Raw genomic sequence first — 26,397 nt, 5'->3', positions numbered from 1 at the left:
ATAGGTCTAAGCAGGAAAAGCCTAGAGGAGATCCGTTTCTCTTGCTAACCAACTTCCACTGACACCCACTCTGGGCCTATCATCCCCAGCAGAGGTCCCCAAAAGTCTTCCCAGAAGGGATGACTGACATGAATTCAAGCCCAAAAGCATGACAAAGTCACCCCCAAGCAATGTGTGGAGGAAATCATTCCTGGCAGAAGGAACAGCCCAGGCAAAGGCACGGAGGCACAAAAAGCATGGCATTCTGGAAGGCTTGGGTGGTGCAGGACCAGCCTCCAAGGCCAGGCTAAGGAGAAGGAAGAGAGGTTTCCCCTAGAGCCGTGGGAGGGCCGCGTTAGAAACCTGGGACACAGAGGGCTATGGGTTGTAGAAAGAATCACTCATTCACTCACTCATCCTGTAGATATGAATAGATTGTACTGTGTGCCGGGCACCACTCTAGGGACTTGAGATAAGTTGGGAACAAAGCACCTGAAAATCCCTGCCTTTGGGGAGCTTCTGTTCCAGCAGGGAGAGAGAGACGATAAAATGTAATAAAGTAGATTCACAAATAATTAAAGGGCACGGTACCTTGGAAAGTGGTGAATGAATGGGGGAAAGTAGACTGTGTAGGGACCCAGGAGTTGGACGGGGGGAGCTCTTTGCAGGATTCAGGACAGATACTCTGGGAAGAGCAATGCCAGCGAAGGGAACAGCCAGTGCAAAGACTAAAAAGCAAGAGTGGGCCAGCAGTGAGTTCTTGGAAAGGCAGGGAGGCCAGTGTGACAGGAGACAAGAGGAGAGGGGAAGGGCGACAACGGGGCACTTACAGAGGGTCCGCAGGCACCTGGAACTGCGGAGCGACAGGATCTCACTTGTTTTCAAATGTATTTTAAAATCACCAGTCTTGGAGAGATAAGTTAAATAACAGCACAGGGATGCCATCAGCACACTCGGACTGTGGGAAGCAGGTGGACAGGACCAACCCTGTTTCTTCCAAAGAGAGTTTGCAGGGGATGGAGAGATGGAGGGCACCTCTGTATTAAATTATAATGTGTGAACCTGATTTAAACAAACAACTGTTTGAGTTTTTGTGTGTGTGTTTTTTTTTTAAGCATTTAGGGGCACCTGGGTGGCTGAGTCAGTTAAGTGCCCAACTCTTGATTTTGGCTCAGGTTGTGATCTCGGGGTGGTGAGATCAAGCCCCGCATCAGGCTTCGTGCATGATGGAGCCTGCTTAAGATTCTTTCTCTCTCTCCCTTTCCCCATCCCGTTCCTATGCGTCACTCTTGCACAGGTGCTCTCTCTCTTTAAAAGAAAAAAAAAAGCATTTATAAAGCAAAAAATAGATATTAAATAACAACAGAATATTTAATGCTATTAAGGAATGGAGGGTTAGGTGTAAGATTGTATTGTGTGATCACGCTATTGTGGTCATTTTTTTTCTTTTGAAAGAAAATCCTTTGGAGAGACATACTGAAATATTTACAGATAATATGATAGATCTGTGACTTGTTTCCAAATGATCGAGGTTGGGATGGGGACCCAGGGAAAGAACTAAGTCATGGGGGAAACGAGGGAGCTGATTATATTATTTTATCTACTTTGTATATTTTGCAGCTCTTCTTAATAAATTAAAAAAATAATAAAAATCAACCTGGCTGCTGAGATAGGAGAGTGAGGGGGCCAGGGAGGAGCCAGAGGTTATGAGGAAGCTACTGCCCTGAGCAGGGGAGGGATGAGATGCAGATGAACTGAATGAAACAGGAAGGGGCGGGTAGCAGGGATGGGCTTGCCAGAGAAGACTTCCCCTTACAAGACTTCCCCCTAGCTCCAGCATTTGGCTTCCCCCCTCCTGCCTTGCTCATTCTTTTCCTCCCTCCCAAATTTCCTTCCTCTGCCCCGACTCCTAACCACCACCACCCACCCCCCGCCTGCCTTCCCCATCCCTCCCCCATGTTTCCTTCCTCAATTCTCTTCCTCCCACCTCCCTTCTCCTCCAGCTAGCATCTTCCTGGCCTGGTTCCCAGGCCTGTGCAGGTGGTCCCACCCAGCTGCTGCTTCTCTGCAGTGGGGATGCCAGTCGCCACCCCCTTCCAGCCTCCCAGGCCTGTTCTCCCCGTGCTGAGGGCTACCCCCTCCAAGTGTCTTCCAGAGAAGAAAGGCTGTTGCAGGAGCTACTTACACTCCTCAAAACAGTACCTCAGCAGTTCTGGCCCAGCTCGGGAGGGGTGGGGTGGGGCCCAACTTGGCAAGGAGACCATGACATGGTTTTTGCTGTTCTTCTCCCTGGAAGTGAGTCCTCTCTTGGGCAGATGATCTCTCCCCACAGAGCAGGGCTGAAGCTAGGAGGGAGCTGACCCTGCAAGGGGAGGAGAAGGGGAAGACCTCCTTGGGATTTCCTGGGACTGCCTTCCTTGAGCAGCACTAAACTCCTTGCCTGCACCCATCGCTCCCCACCTCAAGAAGGGGACCGCAGTCTATACGGGGAGGCTGGACCCTGGACACAAGACCACCGGCCCCACCAAGATTCTCAGGCCCTGAAACCTCAACACCACAAAGGCTGGGCTAATGAGAGAGTCCTGGAATCAAGCAATAAGGCCCAATAACCAAAGGGTATAGAGAAGGAAGGCGCTCCCTAATACTTTCCCAGCACAAGGCACTCTGGAACCAAAGAAAGGCTGAAGTTGTATTTTCTGCCAATCTGGTGTGATGAGGGGATCAAGTCGATATTAATTTTAATTCGAAGAAAATAAAGACAAGCTGTATTTCATGGACCTGGGACTTTGTGGACTGAGAGTCCCACCCACGTGAAGGGGATGGCAAGGAAGGGAACTGAGGGCTTCTGGCTCCAGTGAGGCCCCAGCCGGGCTGCGCCAGACCGCAGACCTCAGACGGCGGTCCCTGCCCAGGGGAGGTACACCAGCATGTGGGCTGCCATCGGGATCTCTGCCCCTCTCACGAGGGCCTGGGGACCCTGACATAGCCTGTTGCCACAGGAAGGCTGTCCACACACAGTCCCAGAGAAATCAGAGGGCACAGCCTGTGGTTGGGGTTCTGATAATCATCACAGTAATAAAGATGATAGTAAGATGCATTAAGGAGTATGGCTGTCCACCTGTGGGCAGAGTCAGGCCGTAAAGACCCCAGAGGCCTCCTTGCTAGACATCGGTGGCTAGAGTGGGGGACAGAAGAGGGACCAGAGACAGGCTGTCCCCACCCTCCCCTTAAGTCCCTTGCTCTGTTTGCCCAATCTTCAACCATAGCCAAGCCCCAGTCCCCGAGCCCACCCTTCGGTCTGGAAGTCACACGGTAGCTGCGGCAAAGGCCCCAGGTCAGACTGTAGGTCTTGCTGATGGGGCAAAGGAAGCCAGCTGGATGCTTTCCCCCCAGCCCTGCAAGGACCAGGATGATGGTCATGCCTGACATTTTCCAAGCCCGGGTTGTGCTCCGTCTTCTGTGGCCCACGTCAGCCCAACTTTGAGCCCATCCCTTTCTGGAAACACCTGGTTTCTCAAGAGCAGTCTCTGTGTGACCAGCCAGGGTTCCCTCCTCCTGTCTCAGCTCCCACCTGGCAGGTGAGACTGGCCTCTGCAGAAACGCCTCCTGGGCCCCGGGGCCCCCACCCCACCAGGCAATGGCTGGCAGCATCCTGTCTGAGGGCGTCCGCTGACGACAGGCCTGCCCCCTCCGTTCCCCACCCCAGCGGACATGGTGTGCATCCTTTGTCTCCATTTTTGCTTCGATGTGTATGTAGGAACGTGAATTAAACATTAAACGCTAAATTGAATTATGTATTAACATAATTCGTAAAATTCCTTATTTGTTAACATCCAGCAAATTATAAAACAGAATTATGGTCTTCTCCACTGGTGCTCTCCGTGTCTTGTTTTAATATCAGCATGATGATACCCCATAAAATATCTTGGAAAACAGTCTGTCTTCTTTGCTGTTGTCGAGCAGTTTGATTACATAAAAATCATCTGTTTCTTACAGGTTTTAGAATTCTCCTATAATAATCCCAAACATCTTCTTGATAGACTGAACATGCTAATAATATGAACTAGCTCTCTCAAATTTTCCGTCTTAAATTCTCCTTCAGTCACATGGACTGTGGTGATTAGTGTTTGTAATTATTCCTGATCTTTGATTCTTTGTTTTTATTTGCCATGTATTCTTGTCTCTAACCTACCCCCTCCCCTGTACATATGATCTTTTATTGAACTGGTAGCGTTTTCTTAATTTTTCCTTCTTCTAGCTGTTTAGGAGTTACATAGAGACCTCTTTTTTTTTTAATTGATACCCTTACATTTTTAACACACACACTATTCTCTCATGACATCGATTATGTTACTTACCCCATGTCTGTCTTGTCCCACCCACATTATCTTCCTTTTCCAGAATCTCTGCCTGAGATCAGCTACACACCGATTCACAGGAACACAGGGCCAGGAAGTGGGGAGGTGAGTGTGTAAATTTAGATCTCCTGTGGGGTTAGTTTGAGCTCTTCCTGGGGTGGGAGTGCTCCAACCCCCACGGGAGTCCACTGCCCCAGGAATGAGCTCTGAGAGACACCCTGGTACTGTGGTCCTGGGCACTCTCCATGACATTCATTCCCTCTCTGCCCCTAGTTACCCAGAACCTTGCCCCTGACTCCACCTCCCAACACACACTGGCCAAGCCCTGCTCTCAGACACGCCATGCTCTTATAGATGGACACGCTCACATGCACTCCCGTGCACAAAGACGTTGCAGTAAGCATGTGACCAAGAGACTGTAGCTGCTATTAGAGAGCAAATGGGGAGTCCTCCCTTCTAGAGTCTCCCAGAATCCCTGCACCATGACCCGCATGCCAGATGGCACGATGACAGACGGCTGACCCCTTGGACTGAACTGAGCCTTGGGATTTTGAAGAAAGGAGTTCTTTCTCAAGTCATCCCTCTGTGTGCCCAGACGGACTTGGCTCTCCCTGAGAGTAGGACCTAAGTCTCCTCTTTCTGACTCCAGAGCAGGAGTGCTCCGGCTCCCTTCATTATCCATGCCTCAGTTTCCCCTCTGTGGTAGCCTTAGACACGCATCACTTGGACCTTCCTTCAAGAAAGAACTCGCCAGGGGCACCTGGGTGGCTCAGTTGCTAAGCATCTGCCTTCGGCTCAGCTCATGATCTCAGGGTCCTGGGATCGAGCCCTGCATGGGGCTCCCTGCTCCGCGGGAAGCCTGCTTCTCCCTCTCCCACTCCCCCTGCTGTGTTCCCTCTCTCGCTGTATCTCTCTCTGTCAAATAAATAAAATCTTTAAAGAAAGAAAGAAAGAAAGAAAGAAAGAAAGAAAGAAAGAAAGAACTCGCCATTCAGCTGTGAGGAACGCAGTGAGCTGATGCCCCTAGAGGTGGCACTTTCAGGATCTACCCCAGCATTGGAGCTGAGGTCCTGCTCTTCGCAGACAGCTCCCAGCCGTGGACTGAGCACAGTGGAGTTACTAAGGCCTCTGTGGGCCATCTCTGCTCTGGAGCTGGCTGACAGGTTGCAGAGGCTCTGCCTGATCCTGCTCTCTCCTCCGTTATCTTTCGCAGGGTTCCCCTGCCACCTACAAACTTCCACCGTCTTAGTTCCATCGTGGCATCTGCTCATGGGAGGGCCTGAAATGATGCACCGTCCCCTCTGTTCCCTCTGAGCCCTGACCTCCAGGACCAAGGGATGGTAGAGGCCATTCCAGAACTGGTCCCCACGTGTCATGTCAGGACAGCTCTCCCTCCATCACCTGTGCTCCCGTGAACTTTGGTTTCTTCCTAGGTGCAGCTCTAGCACCGCCAGAATCTCCCCCCAGGGTCCCCCCCACCAAGCAGGGCTAGGTTCTCCTAGAGGCATCTGCAGAGCCCGTCACTGTCCAGCACCAGTGTAGCTAGGCGATACACACGGGATAAAGGAATGCTACTTGCTGCCGGCTGTTAGGGAAGGGACAACGGATGGAATATCGTTTCTTTAAATACCTGTCTGGGCCCCACTTGCCCTCCACCAAACCACAGCTTGGGGTGAAAATGCATCTTCTCACAGGAAGAACGGGCCCCAAAGAAGGGCAAGAGAGGCTGCATGCACACAGCGATGTGGATGCTCTGGAAGGGGAATCCTGGAGCAGTGACCCCCCAGGCCAGATCCCTGCCTGCCCAACACCCACCCCCACCCCATGCAGGCCAAAACTACACTGTGGTGCCCAGGCGCCCTTCCCATTCTACCGCAGCACCGCACCACCAGGGAGTTCCTGAGCTGGGAGCCTTGAAGCAGTGAGCGCACGACTCAGGGACGTGGGGAAGGACTGGGGGAGGCAAGAGTGGCACTCAGTGCAGGAATGAGGCAGGCAGCCAGGAAGCCAGGCAGGCTCCAAATGAGTAACTGCAGATTCTTTCCTGCCGTGCCTGTCGTCACGGGGAATGGCAAGTGACTGCCTCTCTCTCTTTCCCCCCATCTTCTGCACCCCTGTGATTTCCGGCAGTCAGCCGGCAGCCCGGAGGGCTCTGAGGTTTGGGCCACAGACAGGGGATCCAGGAAGGGACACCTCAGAATAGGAATCAATGCAAAAAGATATGGGGGAGCGGGGGCCAGAGGGTGGCTGTCGCCCCCTCCCCAAGCCTGGACTGCTGAAGCAAAGGACAACTCCAGATGGGGAACAAAGATCCAAGTCCCCGCTTCTTACCCCCTCAGGTAGCCTGCCCCCCACCCAACCCTCAGCTTCTGAAATTGGCCCCCTCCCCCCAGAAGCCTTCCCAGACCACTGGACCCGTGAAAGGATGGCTTCCCTATAAGATCCCTCAGGACTCTCAGGTGATGCCCCCTGGGCCTCCGAACACAGAACCGAACAAGCGGAAACCGTTAGTAAAAAACGTGGTCAAATCTAACCCGGGCTGAATTCTTTAAGTTTTTGTTTGTGTTTGCTCTTTTCTTTTTTTCTGCTCCTTCTTTCCCTTCTGAATTTGTTTTGTGCCTTTTGATATGTAAGGAAGGGTGGGTCCCCCAGGGGAACAATTCTGAAAGAACAAAGGAGTAATTTTCACGGCAAAGAATCTGCAGGGAAACTATTCTCCCTTAGTCACCTGCTTCCTTCCTGGGAGCCAGGGGACTGCCTGAGCGTGGAGAGGCCCTGCCAGTCAACCTCACTGCCGCTAGCCTGCCCAGGAAGCTAAAGAGGTTTCTTGTGGACCACCCTCCCGAGCAAGGGGAAAGGCAGCCCGTCTCTGGTTGGGAGCCTTAAGATTCCCTGCTGGGCCAGTGTCAGGTGGCAAAGTGGGGTCTGGCTCCTTCCTAATTCCCCAATCTTCACCCCCATCACAAAGGACTCTCAAGTACCCAAGATCCTGGTCCTCGGAGACAGCAGAACTTCAAAAGACCAAGAGACAAGCTTTAATGATGGGATTTCAGCATTCTGCGACTGGCTAGGTGGTGTGTGTACATGTGCGTGTGCATGTGTGTGCGTGTGTGTGTGTGTAGAGTGAGCAAGGGTTTATGAGAGCCAAAGCCCACGGATTTGCCATTCATGTCTAGGACTCCTAGGACACTGTGCCAGCAGAGGTGACTCCCCAGAACTCGGACCCAATTCCACTGTCCTGCTGGGGAACTGAGGCCTGAGAAGGGGTTCTGTCAGGGTCACAAGGGGAGGCAAGGACCCCTAGCTCCTGAGCCTAACCTGGCCCCCAGAAGCGGAGATGGCCAAGAAGCCTGGAGATTCTTCAAACACATCCTCCACTAAGGGGTTGGGTCCAAACCCTAGAATGGCCAGGTCAGAGGCAGAGGCATCTCCCCTGTTTCCCTGTGGGGGAAGGGTTTATGTCCAGGCCATCTGGAAGGAGGTGGAAATTGTAGAGAGTACAATAGCTCTCCTCTGGCAAGAGGCCCCAATGTCTTACCCACAGCACAGAGCCTGGCACACTGCAAGCTATTAATAAATGTGCAAGGGCGGGGGGCAGGGAGAGAGGGAGAGAAGGAGGAAGCAAATGCTAGCACCCCAAATAAACCTAAATTGAGGACGGGCTGGGAGCTTATCCCTTTCAGGCTTTTCCCTGATTCCCCATAACTTCATCCCACGCCAGAAAGTCAGCGGGCGGAGTGTCCCCGCGCTGTAAGGAGGGAAGCCAGGTGGGTCTGCAGGGAACTCTGACGCACCTGCTGGTCAGCCAGCTCCCGGATTTGGACCTCCTTCAAGCAGCCTTGCATCCCGCTGGGAGCCCGGGGAACTCGCCAGTCGTCCCCGCCTCTCCACTGGACACTGTCATCCCCTTATCACATTCATCCACCATCCACCCTATCTCTGCCGCCACCACCGCCACCTCCAGCCTCCATCACACCGTTCCGAGCCCTCGGAAAGAGGGCAAGGCATCCACCTGCTCTTGGTCTACAAGAAGACCTCCCGGGGCGCGGCGCTGGTTGAACCGTCGCCTCATTTTAGGGACGAATAAAATTGAGCCCTGAGGACGCGAAGTGGAGACAAGCTTGGTCCGTTGTCACCCAGCGGCCGACCCGCTCAGGCTTGGAAGCGAGGCACCAGAGGCAGGCGGCCCGAGGCCAGGCCTTTCTCTGCACTTCAGTTTCCCCGGCTGTAAAGCAGGGAAGGCGGGAGGAGGAGGAAGTCTCCTGCTTCATTTTAGGTAGGTTGTGCAGCCTGGTCCTGAGCACCAGGGACAGATCTTCCCTCCCCGCGCGGGGGCGCTGGAACTTCGGCCCAGCCTCCCTCGGGAGGTGCCCGGGCCGAGACGCGCGAGGGCGCGGACGTGCTATCCTCCCTCAAGCACGACACTCCACTCTCTGCTCGTGAAGGGCCCGGGAGCCCAGCCAGTGCCAAGCGCGCCCTGCCGGGTCGCCTGGGCTCAGGGGGGGCACCGAGGAACCCAGAGTCGGGCCTCACTCGCGCCCTTGTTTCCCCTCGCTCGGCCCGTCGGGAGGAGGGATGAGCTGGGGCGATTGAAAATGGATCAAACCACGTGCCCCACCTCCGGGTCGCTTACAACCTAGGACCCTACTAAGGCCGCAGCCCATAGCCTGGGGGATAAGAAGTGACATGTCCTGTCTCTTAGTCCGGCCCGCCCCTACCAGTCATCCGAGGCGCAGAAATGGGAAATGGGGAGGCTTCCTGGAGGAGGTGGCTCTGAAGGTGGACGTGGAGAGCGTCCTGGGGCGGGGCTGAGGGGGCGTGCGGGAGTGGGAGATGCCATCCAGGCGCTTGGAAACGTTGTGAGCTAAGCAGGGAAGGATGCGGCGTGTTGGGGTCTCGAGACTCCCGAGGATGAGGTCGGAAGGGGTGAAGGCTTGTGAATTCCAGGCGACTGAGGACTGACGTGGGGGGATAGGCGGAGGGAGCGCGGGGACTCCCCACTGGCGGGAGAGCCCCCAGCCCCGCCCCACACCTGAGCGGCGGCCCCGCCTCTGCCGATCCATTGGCCAGACCCGCCGCCTGTCAGACGAGCCCCCGGGGCCCGCCTCCAGCACCGAGCTGCGCCTCTTCGCGCTGGGGCCACCGCGACCGCGCCACTCTGCCGGGGCTCCCCGCCGTCGACCGCGCGGTGCGCCGCCTGCCCGCCCATTCCCGGCGCCGGGCCGCCTGCCGCAGGTTCAGGACGGACCATGCGTCCGACCAGCACGCCGCCGGCCGGCTGGCTATGCGTGCTAGCCAGCGCCCTCGCCTGCGCCCTCGGCCCCGCGGTGAGTGCCCGCCGGGCAGCCCAGAGCCCCGGCCGCCGCGGGTGGAGTGGGGGCGGTGGGAGCCGGGCCGTCTGTGCGCACGTCTGTGTAAGGGGAATGCGGGGCACGGAGCACCGGGTCTCGCCTCCCAGCTCAGCCTCGGACCGGATCTAGACCCGAGGGGTGGGGTCCTGGTCGCTCCTAGTCCCTCCCAGCGGGGCTGAGGGCCCGCTCAGAGCGGCGATCTGGGACACCGGTGGAGGGGCGCCAGGAGAGAGCGTGCTCCATAAACTTGCCTTCGGTGTAGTGGCTGCGTTGTGCGTGGGGCGGGGAAGTCAGTGCTGGTGCAGGGTGGGGGACTGTGGTCGATTGAAATGGAAGGCCTGGTAGACAGTGGGTGGCAGAGAGGGTGTCTGTGGGGGTCGTCGTTGTGTGCTGTGCCCCTCTGGAGGTATCGGTGGGGCGCTGTGTGTTACGTGTAGGAGTGACGTCTCAGCCGCAGACCCAGCGCTGGGAAAGGGCTTTTGGGATAAGGTGGCTGACTGACAGGCCCTTCCTGCGCCCTCCCACTGAGCAGAGCTGACAGGTAAGAGCCCAAGGTGGAAGGTGGTGGGCAGTGAGAGGTTGAGGGCGGTGTTTATGAGGAAGGGCCGGACATGTGCTCGGAGAAAGCTGAGCAAAGTGCACACAGCCAAGAGGCAGTGGCTCCTCTTTCTCCCACTTCTGCTTCCTCCCCACATAGGTGTCTGTATGCCTTTGATGTATGTGTGCCAGTGAGCCCCCCCCCCCACGTGGCTGTATCCTCGTGTGTCACTTTGGGTGGCTCACCTGTAGGACAGATGCTGATTCAGGCGGGAGATGCGTGGATCATCTCCCTCTAAGATCAGGGAAGACCTCAAGACTCATTGAATCCACCCAAGCCCATTTTACAGATGGGCAAAATGAGTCCCAATGACACCTGTCCCCCACTAATCAGTCCTGGACTGAGGTTGATTTTCTCTCTCTCCCTATCCCAAGACTTGAGGAATCTGGGTTTGCTGCTTAGTCAGAGCCTAAAAACCAAGTGGGTCTCAGATCTGACACCAGCTCAGGTTGACTGGTGGGTGGGTAGAGTATATTGATCACCTAGTGTCTTCTATCCCATGATTACCTCCCTTACCATCACCTCCATCGAAGCAGGAATCTCTGTGTTCCCATCTAGTTAATGTCTTGACATCCTGGGGATGAGAAACTCATTGCCTGTCCTGGGAGCAGAACTTGATAACAATTGGTGGGAGCCTCGCCTCCTCCCACTGAGAGGCATGAGACCCACCTCCTGAGCTCTCAAAGCCTCACCGGGTTTTGGCCCTAAGGCCACAGCTCCAGACCTCTGCACCACTCAGAGCCCCTCAGTGTCATGGAGCTTCCAGGCCTTACCCACAGCCCTCTGGCTTACCCCACTGGGCTCTGACCACTCACATTCTCCTTGGATGAGCCACAGTTCTTGGGACTACCACTGGTACCCCATTCCCCAGCCTTGGAGGCTTCTCAGCCCAGGGGCAGGGTGCTTTCAGCAGGGTCTCCTTTCCTTCTCAGCCACGTCTGCCCCCACCTCCTGAGGCCATCCAAGCCTGGCTCCTCCAATGCCTACGCCTCCCCTGTCTTTCCACATTTTATTCATTTAATACCCTACTCCATCACCTCCTCCAGACAGCCTTCCCTGATTGCTCCAGCCCACTCAGCCCTTCCCACTCTGACCCCACTCTTCAGCCCTACCCACCTCCCAGCCTGGGCTCTTCTGACCATCCTGTCTGTCATCCTCGCTGTCCCCCACAGAGCCGTGCAGGGCTGGGCCCGCAGAGGGAGAAGGGACACACCCAGGACTGGATGAGGGCAGCCTGGAATGAAGGAGTCCCCACATCCTTCTCCACTTCTCCCTCCTCCCCACCAGCTCCCACCCTGAAGGGACACCAGGCAATCCCGCTCCAGCCAGACTCAGGGTTGAGGGAGGCTGACGTTATTGGAGCCATAAAATGGCAGCTGCAAAAGTTCAGTGTAAAGGCCCAAGGCCTTATCACTCCTGTTTATGGTGCCTTGACCTCAGTCAGGGAAGGGGGAATCTCTGAACAGGGAAGCAAAAAGGAAAGAAAACCTCTAGTGTCTCAGAAGAGGAAGTCTGCCCCAAGGCCACCTGTCAGGGCTTCCACGGCTCCTACCCCCTGGACAGCAGGCACAGGGGGCAATGCCCAGCCCAGGAACGGGGGCGGGGGGGGGAGGGGGCTGTCAGAGGAGGAGCAGATCCAGGTCCTGCCCTGGGAAGAGTCTCAGGCTGGTCAGGGAGAGCAGAGCCAGTGGCCCACGAGGAAGAGCCCAGGGGTGTGTGGGGTGCAGCCTCCCAGCCCTGAGGCAAGGGTCTCTGAGAGGAGCAGTCAGGGAAGGCTCCCTGGGGGAGGCAGGACAGTGCCCTAAAGAGTTTGGCCAAACGGGCCAACCTTCCACCAGAAACTATAAAAGAGCCTCTGTTGGCAGGACCAATGGGCCTGGTCCCAGAAGGAGGAAGAAGCCCCCAGCTTCCCCCACGCCCCCAGAAGCTGGGATGGCCCAGGGGTTGGGAAAGGTTTGGCTCCTCCTAACTCCTCTCTGAGGCAGGTTGCTGGCCACCTGCTCCTGAAGGGCTCAGCCTCTCTAGAGGCTGTCCACAGCTGGCCAGGCCCTCTTGGCCCCCAGCAGACCACCTTGTGGGCTTTAGGAAACACGGCTACTGTGGGGTCCGGCCTCCTCTTCGAGCGGAGTGACAACCTCAGGCCCACACGGGGCTCCTAGGGGACTGTGCTGGAAGAGTGACCTCCCCTCAGAAGTTTCCAGCCTCCCATCCTGGCGCCCTGAGTCTCAGCCCTCCCTGATGTTTCTGGAGCCATGAGAACTGGTCCTCACCTTACTCCATGGCAATGGCCAGTTGCCCTTGAGAACATGTTTGATCTCTGTGGAAGGGCCTCGGTTTCCTCATCACAAAAGGGAGGGTGGGAATCTTGCCCCTCCCCCCCCCCCCCCCGCAGGAGAAATAGGAAGAGAGGGCTGGGCTGGAGGCCAGCTCCACCCCGTGACTGGGGCACAATCTTCCCCCTTCTGCAAGACTTGAGGGAGGACCAAGTGCTGTGTGACCTGGGATAGGCCATCTCTTCTCTTGATCCCCAGCTCAGGAGCCCTGGAGACAGGGGTGTCTTCATGAGGTAGCCAGGCAATGTGGGGGTGAGGCTCCAGGCCCAGGTGGGTGATGGGTCATCTCAGGGAAGGCCGGGAGGTAGACAACAGTCTCCTCACATGGTGGGCAGCCCCAATGGCAACCCAACTTACGTCGAGGCTGCCACCCGCAGGACCCCTCGCTGTGGCCCCTCTGGCCAGGGATGCAGGCAGGGGCTAGGGGATTAGATGAAGCCCTGTCCCTCTCTCCCTGCCTTTGCTGCTCAACCTCCCACACTCTGCCCTCCCCAGTTGGACTTCCCAACACAAATGTATAATATGTGCAGAGTTGCTCCCATACCTTAGATGTATTTCAGAAGTAAAAGAAACACAGCTTCATCTCTCCACCACATTATGGGTTTTTTAAATTAACTTTTTACTGTGAAAAAAATTTTCAAACGTACAAAAAAGAGAGAGAGAGAAGAATATAATGAGCATGGAAATAGCCAGTCCTTGGGGTGATATCAGCAAAATGGCAGTATAGGAACGTCCCGTGCTCGTCCCCTCCCAATCCCTGGGTTTGACAACCGATAACCCATAACAATTAATCTTGGCATCATTTCCCTTTTTTTGGCTGAAGTATTTTAACATCAAGTATAGACATTATGACCTTGCACCACACGTTATTTTAAGATGCATTCTCTAAAACCAAAGGACATTTTCCTATATCACTACGATACCACCACCACACCGAACAAAATGAACAGGCATTCCTTAATATCTTATGTTTGGATATCCCCAAACAGCATTTGGTCCAGCACCCCAAGCTGCGTGGTGATATGAGGGGTCTGACTGCAAGGATCCTTCTGGCCTGGGTTGTGATGAGCCCGTACAGCGAGCTGGTGGGTGGGTGAACATCAAGCCCTTCCCCGGACAGGGCCCCAGTCTTTATCTGTACCCGAGTTTCGTGTGGCTCATGATATGAGGGTCTGTATCTCTTAGGAAGTGCCTCCTGCTATCTGAAAAACAAGTTCTTCCTGTATCAATCAGAAGGGGAAAAGGTCACCAACCGACTCTGTGTGTCTGCCCACGCTGGCTTACAGCGCTCTGCAGGTGGCCCCCCCACACACCGTGTGTGTGAACTGAGTCCTCTTCCCCCCCGGGGTGCCCAGGATGGCTTTCAAGAGGCAGAGCATTTAAACCTGAGCCCCTGCTGCTCCTGCTTCTCTGGCCATCGCCACAGTGATCCTCTACAAAGAATCCCCGAGAGGCTTCGTGTCCCTAAGGACGCCCCGCCAGAAGGGCCCTTAAAGATGGGGCCAGGCTTAACCCCCGATGGAACATCTTTAAGCTTGTATTCTAATAATGAGAGCCTTTGCGCTGGGACCACCCTGAGATGTGGAAAGTTCTTTCTTGCCCCACGCCCACACCAGCATCCCTGGGTCTCCCTCTTTGTCTTACCCCTGCCCGCCCCCCACATACCACCCAGAGCTCGGCCTCTCCCAGGAGGGGGTGTGGTTGGCAAAATTTGGATATTCAAAAAGGGGAGGCTTCAGATTATTGGCAAAAGGATGTAAAAATAGGGAGGGGGGAGAAATCAGCAGTAAGGGGTGAGGGAATGGCCGACTCGAGGCCTCCCCTCTGGTGGCACAGCGGCCACCCGGCAGCTGGCGGGACCTGCAGACTGCCTGGCGTTCTGCAACACGCCCAGGCTGTGGCGAGGCCCGGGTCCAGACGCAGACGGCAAGGCCAGCCGGGCGCGAGGGGCTGGCTGGGCCCTTGGCAATGACCGCTAACCTTTCTTGGCGGTCCCCTGGTGTCCTTGACATGTGACCCTGGACACAGCCCTGGAAGTAGATGGTGCTGTCGTTGTCCCCCTTTTACAGATGAGGTGGGGAGACTTGCCCCAGGTCACCCAGCCAGGAAGTGGCGGGCAGTCTGATTCTGGGACCTCTGGACTCACCAAGAGGAGCTGCTTCTACCAAAGCAGCCGTAGCTGCTGCGGGCTGCCCCAGGACTTCAGAGACATTTTTTAATTTGTAAAATGTGCAAATCTGCAGTGACCGGTCAGGAAGCTGTCACACGGTGCGCACACCTCTGTAGCCACCACCCAGATCAAGCTAGCCCACGTTCCCCTCCCCCCAGACGTCTCCCCTGTGCCCCTTCCCAGTAGGATGAGGCCTTATTTCAACTTCTTGGAGTGCCCTCTGCAAAGCTGGGAGCATGTTTCTCCTCTTTTCTGTGACTTCTGCATCCCATGATTTACCTCACCTTCCTGTGCCCCACCCCCCACTGCCCCCTGTCTCCTTCTCTCCTTCCCCCACTGCACCCTCTCCATCTTCTTACCAATTCAAACACAAAAGCCAGAATGAAAGGCACAGCCTGGGAAGCTGGGTTGGGGTCCTGCATGCCTTTGACCACACTGCTTTCTCTCAGGGTCCTCAGTTTCCCTTTGTGGTTCTTTGTTGCCCCATTATTTCAATGGGGGGAGGAGGCTCAAATAAATCATGGGATATGAGCTGGTGATGGGGGAATGGTAAATGGGACCACCCCTGCTCTTTATTCCCCCATTCCCCAGTCATCCCTGGCAGGGGCAAAGGGTCCTCCTCGACAAGCCTCAGAAGCACAAGTCATTCAGGGTAGCTCCCAGGGCTTGGCAATTTGCGGGCAGGAGGTTCTTTCTTCTGTCTCACCGAATCCAACAGCCTGCTGCATTTTAGACCCCTCTCAGAAACCAGCTGCCCCTCAGAGGGACTCCTGCTCCCTCACCAGGCTCCCTCGGCTTCTACTGCCACAGTTCTCTGGCCCTGGATGAGGCTGAGGGTTCTGATTCCAGGCCAGTAGCTGTGAGCTCAAGCTCCCCTTGAAGGGTGGGTAGGGCACCCACAAAACTTGAGTCAGCCCCTCTCCCTGTCTTTCAGAGCCCCGAGCATCTAACAGCCACAAATCCCAGCATCTGCACCCGACCCCAGATCTCAGGGAGCCCCACCTGGACTTTCTCCCAAGACCCTCACAGTGAGGATAGAGAGGAGGGACCCAGGTAAGCAGGCAGAATTAACGAGATTTGGTTAATCCCTGCCCCCAACCAGAGACTCAGGATTCTCCTGCCAACATCCAGTCCGTAACCTCCCACATCCAGCCAGTACCGTGGCAGGGGACGGAAGAGGACCCAGGTGCAAGGGAGGCTAAAGACTTCCTCGCTCTTGCCCGGGTCTCCTCTTCTGGGCTCAGGAACTCCTGTGATAGAGAGGGTGCTGGGGGCTCCATCTGGCCTGAAACTTCCACCTCAACCCACCCACAAGGTCAGGTGACTTGAAGCTCATTGGAGCTCAGCCCAGCAGGGGAATTAGTGAGGGCTTGAGAGAAAGCCCTGCTTTCTCCTTTTCACGTGGGGCATCAGGAGACAAGTCAGGAAATGTAGGCAATAGTAGAACTAGGGAAGGCCTTGAATGCCAGTTTTGAAGTGTGGGCTTTGACTCCTAGGCCCTGGGGAACTTGGGTTGCAGGTGGTGGGGCTGAAAGCTAGTACACTTGTCCAGGCAGGAACTGATGAGGCCTGGCCCCTGCCTGTGTCCCACAACTTGTCTCCCGATGCCTCAGGACCCTTCGCTGCAGCCACACCGTGTATTTGCAACCTTGCGTGTATTAGGCATTTTCAAACCTCCATGCTTCTGTACACACTGCTCCTACTTTTTGGAATGTTCTTACTCCACCTCTAATGATCAAATTTACACCTCTTCAAAGACGCACCTCTACTACCCATTCTCTATGAAGCCCACACCCCAGCTATATCCCACCCTGGAACCCTTTCCTAGAATCAGTAGGCTTGGCTGTATCTGGCTGGGAATTTTCCAACTTAGTGTGTCGAGTCCAGAGGGATAATGAGGATGTTTAGCATAGGGAAATAAGTGGAAGAGGAAGTTCAAAGTCTGCCTGAATTCCTCAGTGATAAGGGCTACAGGGAGCTGCCCTGGCCCTGTCCCCCAAAGAGCAATGGTAGACCAGATGGCCCAAGGCAAGGTCATGGAGCGGGATTGATGTAGTCCAGACTAGTGGTCAGAGATGCAGGTCCCATCTAGGAATGTGCACTTGCTAGGGGATTTCAGGTCCCTCATTGGGTCTCTCTTTCCTCTACCCTTCTGCAGATGGGGTCTAACACTCAGCTAAATTGGGGTGAAGACTGAGCGCATCTTCCAAACTACCCTCACTTTATTCAGAGACAGCCCACACTGCCAGATTACCCCAGGGCCTCCTGCCCCTCCTCTGCAAACTGCCATTCAGGAAAGGCTTTGTGGCTATGCTGCTGGGTGGGGCAGGCAGAGTTGGCTAGAGAAGTTGACCCAGTATCCTTCCACCGTCAGAGAGTGGTAAGCAGAAGCTGCTAGGAATCCTATGGTGCCCTTGGTGATTGAAAAGGAATTATCTCTTGGCAAACAGCATGGCCACAGCTCTGGCTTAAGAGGACCCAGCAAAGGGGTGCCTGGGTGGCTCAGTTGGTTAAGCATCCAACACTTGATTTCAGCTCAGATCATGATCTCAGTGCCGTGAGATTGAGCCCTGCATTGTCTCCACCCTGGGCATGGAGGCTGCTTGAGATTTTCTCTTACCCTCTCCCTTTCCCCCTCCCCCTGACTTGCGTGCTCTCTCAAAAAAAAAAAAAAAAAAAAAAGAGAGAGAGAGAAAGAGGACCCAGCAAATGAGGGCATCTACTGTCCTGTCCTCAGAGCACAAGTCTGGACTTTTTTGGTTACAGGGATAGAAAACTCAACTTACTCAAGCAATAAGCAAAAATATTGACTCATGTTGCTGGAAACAGGATTACTTTCAGGCATGGCTGCATCCAGGGACTCAGATAATGTCAAGAGGACCCAGTTTTTCCTCCATGTCTTTATTCAGCCTTTGCCCATGTGGCCTTCATTGTTGTGTTCCACAACAACACAAGAAGCAACAAGATGGTAGCAGCAGTTCCAACCCCTGCACCCTTTGAGGTTTCCAATCTAGTTGGAAAGACCAAATCTACTTGTCTAATCGCTTAATCCAAAGTCCCAGGAATGAGCCTGCTGGCGCTGAGCAGCCTGACTTGGGCCATGTGCCAGGCACTAAGGCCAGGAATGCTCTGACGGGCTCAAGTCTGATCACCTCTTAGAAGACACCAAGAACCCCAAGAACCAGGAGTGGGGAACCCCAAGAACTAGGAGTGGGGAAGGAGGTGGTTTCCCAGATAGAGATGAGGACATGGCACCAGAGGAGGGTAAAGGGTGGTAGAAGGCAGCAACAACAGATGGTCTACTACCATCCATCCCATGTTCATGTTGTGGGTGGGGGGTGGGTTGTAGAGAATGGGCAGGAGACACAGGCGAGGCTGGGAGGGGGCCAGAAGGCAGAACAAACTGCATTGCTGGAGGGCAGTAGGGCTGGGAAGGCATTTTGGGGAGAAGCGTGTTCCAGACAAGACAGACCAATGGTGGGACATGAGCCAGTCCCCAGGTTCTTCTTTCAGAAGTCACCTCTGGGGTCCTTTGGCCACCCCTCTTCCCATGTCTGAGCAGCATGTGCCGGCCACAGATCACTGAAGACAGAGCATCTCGAGTGTTTGAGTCTGAGTAATGTTTTGGGGCAAGAAGGGAAGCATGTGACCCCAAAGAGGGACCACAGCTCATATCCTTCAAATCCCATGTATTTTCTTTGAAACAATTATACGAATAACCATATCCTGCTCTATAATAGATCTGTGTTACTTTCCATATGCCAAGTTTTAAATGATTTACCAGCTCATGTCTTTACCTCCATTGGCTGATAAAGTTCACAGTCCAAGATGGAACCCAGGTTCACTGTGGGGCTTCCAGGCCCATGGCACATGGGCAGGTGAGGCCTGGGTGCTGGGAAGTCTGAAAGGCATCCTGGGCAATGAGGCCTTCCCTTGCACCTGGGCTAGGCCAGCTGTGGTTCTTAGCCAAGTATGGGGAAGTTGGACATCAAGGACTCTGTGACAATGAGGCTCCACCAAGGCCTCCACAAGGGACAGGAGTGTTGAGTGGAAGGGACTCAGCTATGCAGCCTCTTGAGCACTGAGTTGTCCAGCTTCTGTTTGGACCCCATTCCTCTACAGCAATAGAGAGCTCTCGGGCACCTGGGATGCTTATCCCTCTGTGGGGTCACCTTACTTAGAACAGTGGTCAAAGTCACACCCTTGGTACCAGGCCAGAAGGCAGGAAATGCTTTCCTCCATAGCTCCACTGCAACATGGCTTTGAGTCCGCAGGGGTGCTGCTTGAGGCCCATTTGAGGGAATTGAGGACCTTGTCCCAGTGCAGGAGGGACAAGACGGAAGAGACACCAAGAGTGTTTGATTCTGGAGCTGCCTTGCTGAACTTTCTCCAACGGCCCTGTTGGGGAACTGTGGCGTTCTCTTCCCTGAGCAGGGAGAAGGAAACTGATATGGGGTTGCCCAGGGGTGGCAGCCACTTCCCTAAAGCCAAAGAGACTCACAGAAGTTTCCACCGGCTCAGTGGTTCCTCCATGGAGGTCTTCACCTGCCTTTGCCCACCCAATAGTTCTCAAGACCTGTTTTTTCCTGTCTGTCCCTGGGCAGCCATCACCCATACTCACATGTTGGCCCCAATGCCGATGCCCGCCTGCCCCCCACGCCAGCAGGCAGGTCTGGTTCCATCCCTGATCCCTGGCCAGGGTGCGGCAAAGGGGAGGCTGGGAGGCGTGGGCCTTCCCATCCCTTGTCCCCACCTCCCAGGGGCAGGGACAGAGGCAGAGGCAGAGGAGGTGTGGTGGGATGGCAAGCCATCCTAGAGGGGCCTCTTGTATTTCCTGAAACCTCCCCTCCTTCATTAGGTCTGATACAGCTGGAATCGTTTGGAAGCTAAGAAGAAAGCAGGTGAGGTCTGGGCAAGGAGGGCCAGTGTCCTCCTCCCAGCCTGGTGACCCAGGAGACTGAGCACAGCCTCCTGGAATGGGGACAGAGCCTGGAAGATGCAGCCAGACTCCTGGATTCCTCCCAGGCCTGGCTCCAGGGACCTAACTCCTCATAACCCGGTAGCACTAGCTGGGCCCCACTCATCCAGAGACTGAGGCAAGGACCCAGGACTCCCAACCCAGGCTGGAGGGTGGCAGAGTCCCGAGGGCCAGCTCTGGGCCCCAGAGAGAGGCCCTCCAATCATCGTCCAGAGTAATGCCATAGTGCCCCCCCCCGAAAAAGACCAAGTTGTTACAGCTGCAGCACTGTTAGAAGCCACCAGGAAGCCATGACAGGGCCCTCCAGGCAGACCCAACTTTGGGGACGGCGGACAGGAGTTCTGGGTCCAATCCAGGTCTGGGTCGGGTTTTAGTCTGGGGTTGGGATTGGGGTTCTGTCTGGAACTTGGGTCAGTCAAGTGACAGGCCTTGTTGGGCCTCATGTTCCTGGAGTCTGTGGATGCGAGGGTAGGCCACTGATGAGGATGACAGGTCCCCTCCCTGTCTCTGTCCCCCAGGGTGGCCAGGCAACCAACCTGCAGTGGGAGGAGGAATGTTACCATCTGCGGATGATCGAGGTGCAGCACAAGAGGTGCCTGGAGGAAGCCCAGCTGGAGAATGACACAGCAGGTGAGGGCCAGCAGGAAGAGAGGGCCCCGGACCCCTCGGGGAGACCTGCTTCTCATCACACTGTGAGCCCAGATCCAGGCACATTCCTCCCACACATGTCGGGTGGGGATGGCACCGTGGAGCTGCTAGGGGCGAGGAGAGGATGCTGGGAGAAGCTGGGGGACCAGATGGAAGCAGGAAGCCCTTAACAGGCCTCTCTGATCCCACCACCTGCCCCAGGTCTGGGATTTCCCTGCTGTTAACCAAGGAGAACACACTAGGTTGGGGGTTCTGAGGTCCAGCTCCTTCCTCCCAATCCCAGACTCTGCACCCAGACGTGCCACCTACACACACTTCCTTCCCCAGCCCGACCCACCTTCAGCAGGCCAGGTGAACCATCAGCTCATTCATTGTCCAGCTGATGAGACGAGTCACAGTCAAACCTAGAGGCTGAACACATGGGGGCCCAGTTCCTCCTCCTGACGGGGTGTGGGAGAGTTCCAGCCTCGTGGTGGGAAGGGTGATGCCAGGGGCACCCTTAGGCCGAGACTGCCTAGCTGCCCAGAGCCGGCAGGACCATCCCATCAGACGACAGAGAGCACCCTCTACCCCTGGTGCCCCGCACTTGGCACGGCTGCCCAGGGAAGGAATGGGAGGAATTAGAGACCTTCCTTTGAAAGGTACCCTTGAGCCAGATTCGGAAGGGTGGGCAGGACGTGGAGAAGCAGAGAGACTCGGGGGGGTGGGGGTGGGGGATGGGAGGTTCCTGGGCAGACTGCTTATGAGGAGTGGGGGTGGGTATGGAGCTCGAGGCTCCCTGAGGGCAGAGAAGGGCCGGAGCAGCTGGGGGGCTGTGCCTGCTCTGGGCGTCCCTACCAGGTCACCTCCCTGAGGCCACACTTGCAGTTATGTAACCGCCTTGCTCAGGAGTAGGGAGCATCTTTACACCCCCCGGGCTCCCCAGTCTCCTGTCACCTCTCTGAGGCTGACAGTTATGCAACCCCTCCTGGGTCCCTCCTTCTTGGCCCTGGTGCCCAGTCTCTGCCTCCTGCATCATAAGGGAGTGTGTGTAGCCTCCTGGAGGGCCTTTACCTCCCCCAGCTCTTAAGGAAGGGCAGAGCCCTGCCTCCTGGGGCCTTCAGACTAAGCCCTGGGGGAGGGGTGGCCAGACCACCCACTGCCTATGCACCACCCCCCACCCTCCAGGGCAGGGAGGCAGGAGATGCGGCAGACGGGCCTCAGCGGGCCCCAGCAGTGGGGTCTGGGACTGCAGGCAGCCCAGAGAAGCCCAGACCCCAGAATCCCAGGCCCCACTGCAGTGCCTCCTAGGCCCCGAGGGCAAGCCACCCTCGTGATCCCAATGAGGTCATTGCTGGCACAGGGCACCTGTCGGGTGCCAACATCCTGTCACCAGGAAGGCGGCCTGGGATCCGAGGAGTGCGAGAATGCGTCTGTGGGCGATGAGTCTGCCCATGACCTTGTGGGGCTCTGTGCATGTTCGTGCATATCCAGATGTGTGCTCTTGGCCCACGTGGGTCTGGAGCTGCCTGTGCCTCTGGGATCTGTAAAGCCCCATGTCAGACTCTGAGTGTCTCTGTGTGGCAGGGGCATGTGTCTCTGTCAGCCTGGCTAGGCCTGGTGCACTGTGTCTTTGTGTGTTGGTTTGTGCATGTGTGTGTACGAGTGTGAATATCTGCAGTATGCCCACTCCTGTCTCTGCGTGTGTATCTGTGAGCTGCATGGGTCTCTCTGTGCCTTTGTTTGCTTGTGCCTGGTCTTTCCATGTCCAAGTAAGCATACGTGTATGTGTATTTGCATGTACGGCTGTGGTTCTTTGTGTCTGGGAGTGCGCGTCTGTGTGTCTGTCGGTGCACACGTGCCTATAAAATGGCAGAGCAGAAGCCCCCCGCCCTGCCTCACCACCTCCCACCCCAGGCTCCAGGCTTGCTTTCTTGCTGAGGTGGCAGTCCCCAGGGGGCACACACAGCCAGCCAGGGCCCTGCATCTCTGTGGGCCTGGGGACATATGTGGTGGGGCCTGTGGAGCCTCCCTGGGGCATGCACAGAGACAACGGGCTCTCCAGATCGCTGGCATTTGCTTGCCTGTCACTCCCTTCTTAACTTCCTAAACCTGCTGCCTCCTCCAGGAAGCTTCCCTGACCACATGCCCTCAATGGCCTTTCTTCCCTGGCTCCCCTGCCATGTCACAGTTCACAGCCCAGTCTGGTGGTGTTGAGAGTCCTTGAGGCCAAGTGCAGCCTCCCGAAGGGCAGTGCCCAGTCTCCCTCTCCCTGTGCCGCTTCTGGGGAAGCTGAGCTCAGGGCCAGGGACCCAGCTCCGTGCTGAGCTCGAGATCCAGAGAGCTCGAAGTCTGGCGGGGACCCAGACACAATAACTGGCCTACAAAACAAGGTGTGCCCAGCATAGTCAGAGGGCTAAACAGTCCAGCAGGCAAAATTCCCCACAAGAAATGGGCCTGGAGCCCTTCAGAACGGGAGGAGTGCAAGAGGTTTGCTGGAAAGGGAGCGTAGGAACGTGTGAACGGGCTGCACCATTCACCAGCGATGTGACCTTGGGCTAGTTACCTTATTGCTCCATACCTCAGTTACTCCTCTGTAAAATGGGCGGGTTAAATAAGTTGTTTATTTAAAGAGAGTAGAACAGTGCCTCCCAAATACAAAGGCTATGTAAGCATTTGCTGATATTATTAACAGGGCCTTGAACGGCTAGCCGGAGGTGCCTGGCCTCGTGGACCCCTCCAGGGCCTCCAGAGAGGCTGGCACAGGAGTGCAGGAGGGACTGGGAGCCAGAGGGAGGCCACAGAAGCCTCAAGACAGAGTGGACAGAAGTGGTTGGGGCCCCCAAGGAAGGGAGGCTGTGCTCTCCGGCCAGGCCCCGCAGATCCAGGTGCTGTCAGCCATCAAGCTCCGCCCTCCCCCGGCCGCTGCAGCCCCAGAAGGCCCCCCTCCCCACTACCAGCCCATCTGGCACTCAGGTCCAGCCTCCACTGCCCCCCCCCCGCTGCTGCAGCCCCAGAAGGCCCCCCTCCCCACTGCCAGCCCATCCGGCACTCAGGGTCCCAAGTCTCCTCCCCAAGTGGGCACATCCTTTCAACTCCTCTTCCCAGGCCCCCTTCTTGAGAACTTATGAACCTTCGGACCTGGGCTGGGCTGGGCTGGGTGCAACTGGCACTGACTTTGGCTTGGGTTTGGGTTTCCTGAGAAAATTTATGGGCCCGGCAGGGTTGCAAAGAAACAATGAATTCTCCCCCAGGCAAGGGGATCCAAAGGAGTCCTAGTCCCTCACTGGCACCCAGACCCCGAACAGGCAAAATCATGCATCTGCCTATTATAGCAGCCGCCTAGGGACCCCGCTGTGCACCCTTCACCAACCAGCCCTTGGGGCTCACCTGCAGGGCGGGGTTTTCTCTGAACTCACCTCCTGAACGCCACCACCCCACAGTGCAAGTCACAGTTTGAATGAGTTGGGGGCATATGTGTTGCTTTTTAAATTTTCTGAAGATGCCTCAAGACCTAGCTGAATCCCAATATCCCCACCACCCCATCGTACCCAGCACCTCCTTTTATGACAAATATTTTTTAATGTCTCCTTTACTATAAAACGAAATTCAGGACATGTGCATTCATTTTTTTTTAAAATGAAGTTCTGGTTGTAAAAGAAAAATAAAAAGGGAAGTGATTTAAAATGAAATACTGTGCACGTATTCAGGCACGATCACACTGACAGATAAGACATAGTCTAAAGATTGTATCTGTCCTTGTACATTCTGGAAATGTGCCAAGTAGGTTGACCTAGACAGTGGTTGCTTCCCTGACTCAGGTCCACGGGCAACGTTGCTGGAGGTAATGTGATTTTCCAAAACCTTAATAATGTTCAACATGCAACAAAGCACAGTCTTCCCTCCCTTTACTCAGTTGCATTTCTGGAAAACCCCATGTATGTTAAATCTGCACAGTAAGTACCTGGTGTTTATATGCGAAATGGAGTAAGAGTCTAGGCTCTGGTCATTACAAAAGGTTTTCACCTACACAAATGCCCAGGGGCTCATCTGAAAGTCTTGCAGAACACTACACAGTTAATTATCGTGTGACACCTTGCAGGATGTCTGCCTGACATCCCTGGCACCTGCCCATAAATGCAGGGTGAGACCCCCAATCTCAAACAAACAAAACCCCCACCACTCTTCCAAACACCCCCAGGGGCGCTCCATCTCTCGCTGAGGACCATGGAGCTGTAGTCCTGCTGCCCATCTGGACAGGCCCGCTGCAGCCTGGGCAGGGTGGGGCCAGCTCTCTCAGACTGGAGGTTCCTCCAGGTGGGACCCTGGAGGAGGAAGAATAGGTGCCTGTGGGCTCAGGCCCCAAGGCTGGAGGAACCCAGTGACCGCGCTGACCTGTGTGTCCTCTGCCTTCCCCCATCAGGCTGCAGCAAGATGTGGGACAACCTCACCTGCTGGCCAGCCACCCCTCCGGGCCAGGTGGTCGTCTTGGCCTGCCCCCTCATCTTTAACTTACTTTCCCCAACTCAAGGTAAGAGGCCTGGATCGAAGCCAGGGAGCTGGGGCAGCACAGGTGGTAGCAGCTGGAGTGGGTCCTCACCTGTCAAGGAAGTGAGAAGGCAAAGGACAGTGGTCAAAGCGGCTCGAGCAATCGGTTGGGGGGGCTTCCTGGAAGAGGTGTGCTGGCATCAGGTCTTCGAAGGATTCATGGGATTTGATTAGCTCTTCACATAAAAGATAAGCACGTGGGAAGGGCTCACTAAATATTTGTTCAGCAATTGATAACCGATTGACTGACAGATGCATGACTAAATTATGGCTCCCATGGTGCCGACGACCTTTTGGGCTTTGCTTACACACCTTGTCATGTTCTGCTTCAGTAAATGTTCTCATAAAAGGCAGAAAAGAAAAGGAGGAAAGGAGGAGCCTCTTTAGGAACTGGGCTTTCTTGCTATCGACTAGCTAAGGAAGCTTCCAGCATATATTCAGCCATTCTTTCATTCAGTGAATGTTTCTTAAATATCTACTAGTATGATATGCATGGGCTAGACAAACACAGGGCAGGGAGCATTAGAACAGCCATGCTGTCTGCCTGGCTCTAGTTGAAGAGACATTTAGCATGAAAACAAACACATGTCATAAACGGTGAGGAGTCCTGGCAAGGAGAAGGGGGTAAGGCACAACATTAAGGCAGGTGTTCATGGGTAGAGGCGGTGATACTTCAGCTGCCGTCCGAAGACCTGGAGGTAGGAAAGATCCTGGGTGGGGTGATCACGGAGAGGGACAACCAGCAGCCCACGGGATGGACACCAAGGAAATGCAGTGGAGGCCCCAGCGTGAGCAGAAAGAGCTAAGGGGAGGGAGAAGAGGAAAGAGACCGGCGGCAGAAGCCCTGCCGGCCCTGAGCACTGAGGACTTGGACTTTTTCCTAAGTTCACTGAGAAGCCACTGGGGTGGCTCCCCCTCCTCAGTAGGGGACTGACGTAGTCCAATTTAGGTTTAGGTTTTTAACCGATAATTCAGATTTCCATGACAGAAAGGATTCTGGGAGTGCAATGGGAAGACCCAGTCACAAGGTAATGGTTTGGACTTGGAGCATGGCAGTGGAGAGAAATGGGAAACTTGCCTAAGAAGGGTGTGTGTGACTCATGGCAGGGAGTGAGGGATCCAGCATGTCCTCCTTGGGTCTAGGTTTGATGAGCTGGGAGACTCATCAAAGACTAAGGGAGGAGCAGGTCTAGAGTGGGGAGGACATGAGGGAGGAGCAGGTCTGGAGAGGGAAGGACCTGAGAGAGGAGCAGGTCTGGAGGGCGGAGGACCCAAGGGGGGAGCAGGTCTGGAGTGGAGAGGACCCAAGGAGGGAGCAGGTCTGGAGGGGGGAGGACCCAAGGGAGCAGCAGGTCTGGAGGGGGAGGACCCAAGGGAGGAGCAGGTCTGCAGTGGAGAGGACCCAAGGGAGGAGCAGGTCTGGAGGGGAGACGACCCAAGGGAGGAGCAGGTCTG

General features: G+C 55.5%; 1 protein-coding gene across 6 annotated transcripts in view; it reads left to right on the top strand.

Moving 5' to 3' along the window:
• Positions 1-8,084: 8,084 nt before the first annotated feature.
• Positions 8,085-26,397, top strand: part of VIPR1 (vasoactive intestinal peptide receptor 1) — a 32,226-nt gene continuing 13,913 nt past the window's right edge. For 3 of the 6 annotated variants that reach the window (XM_032408894.1, XM_032408899.1, XM_032408893.1), the window contains exons 1-3: positions 9,511-9,664; positions 20,286-20,397; positions 24,818-24,925. In XM_032408894.1, coding sequence (XP_032264785.1) covers positions 9,587-9,664; positions 20,286-20,397; positions 24,818-24,925 — 298 coding nt within the window. In that variant the 5' untranslated portion in view covers positions 9,511-9,586. Of the gene's footprint in view, positions 8,614-9,510; positions 9,665-10,021; positions 10,230-20,285; positions 20,398-24,817; positions 24,926-26,397 lie in introns of those variants that run through there. The other 3 variants (XM_032408898.1, XM_032408896.1, XM_032408897.1) reach the window with 3 other exon arrangements.

The sequence above is a fragment of the Phoca vitulina genome, unplaced genomic scaffold, assembly GCF_004348235.1.
Source record: "Phoca vitulina isolate PV1807 unplaced genomic scaffold, GSC_HSeal_1.0 scaffold10, whole genome shotgun sequence".
NCBI lineage: Eukaryota > Metazoa > Chordata > Mammalia > Carnivora > Phocidae > Phoca > Phoca vitulina.
Note: the sequence above shows the minus strand (reverse complement) of the source record. Positions and strands in the feature narration are given on the sequence as shown.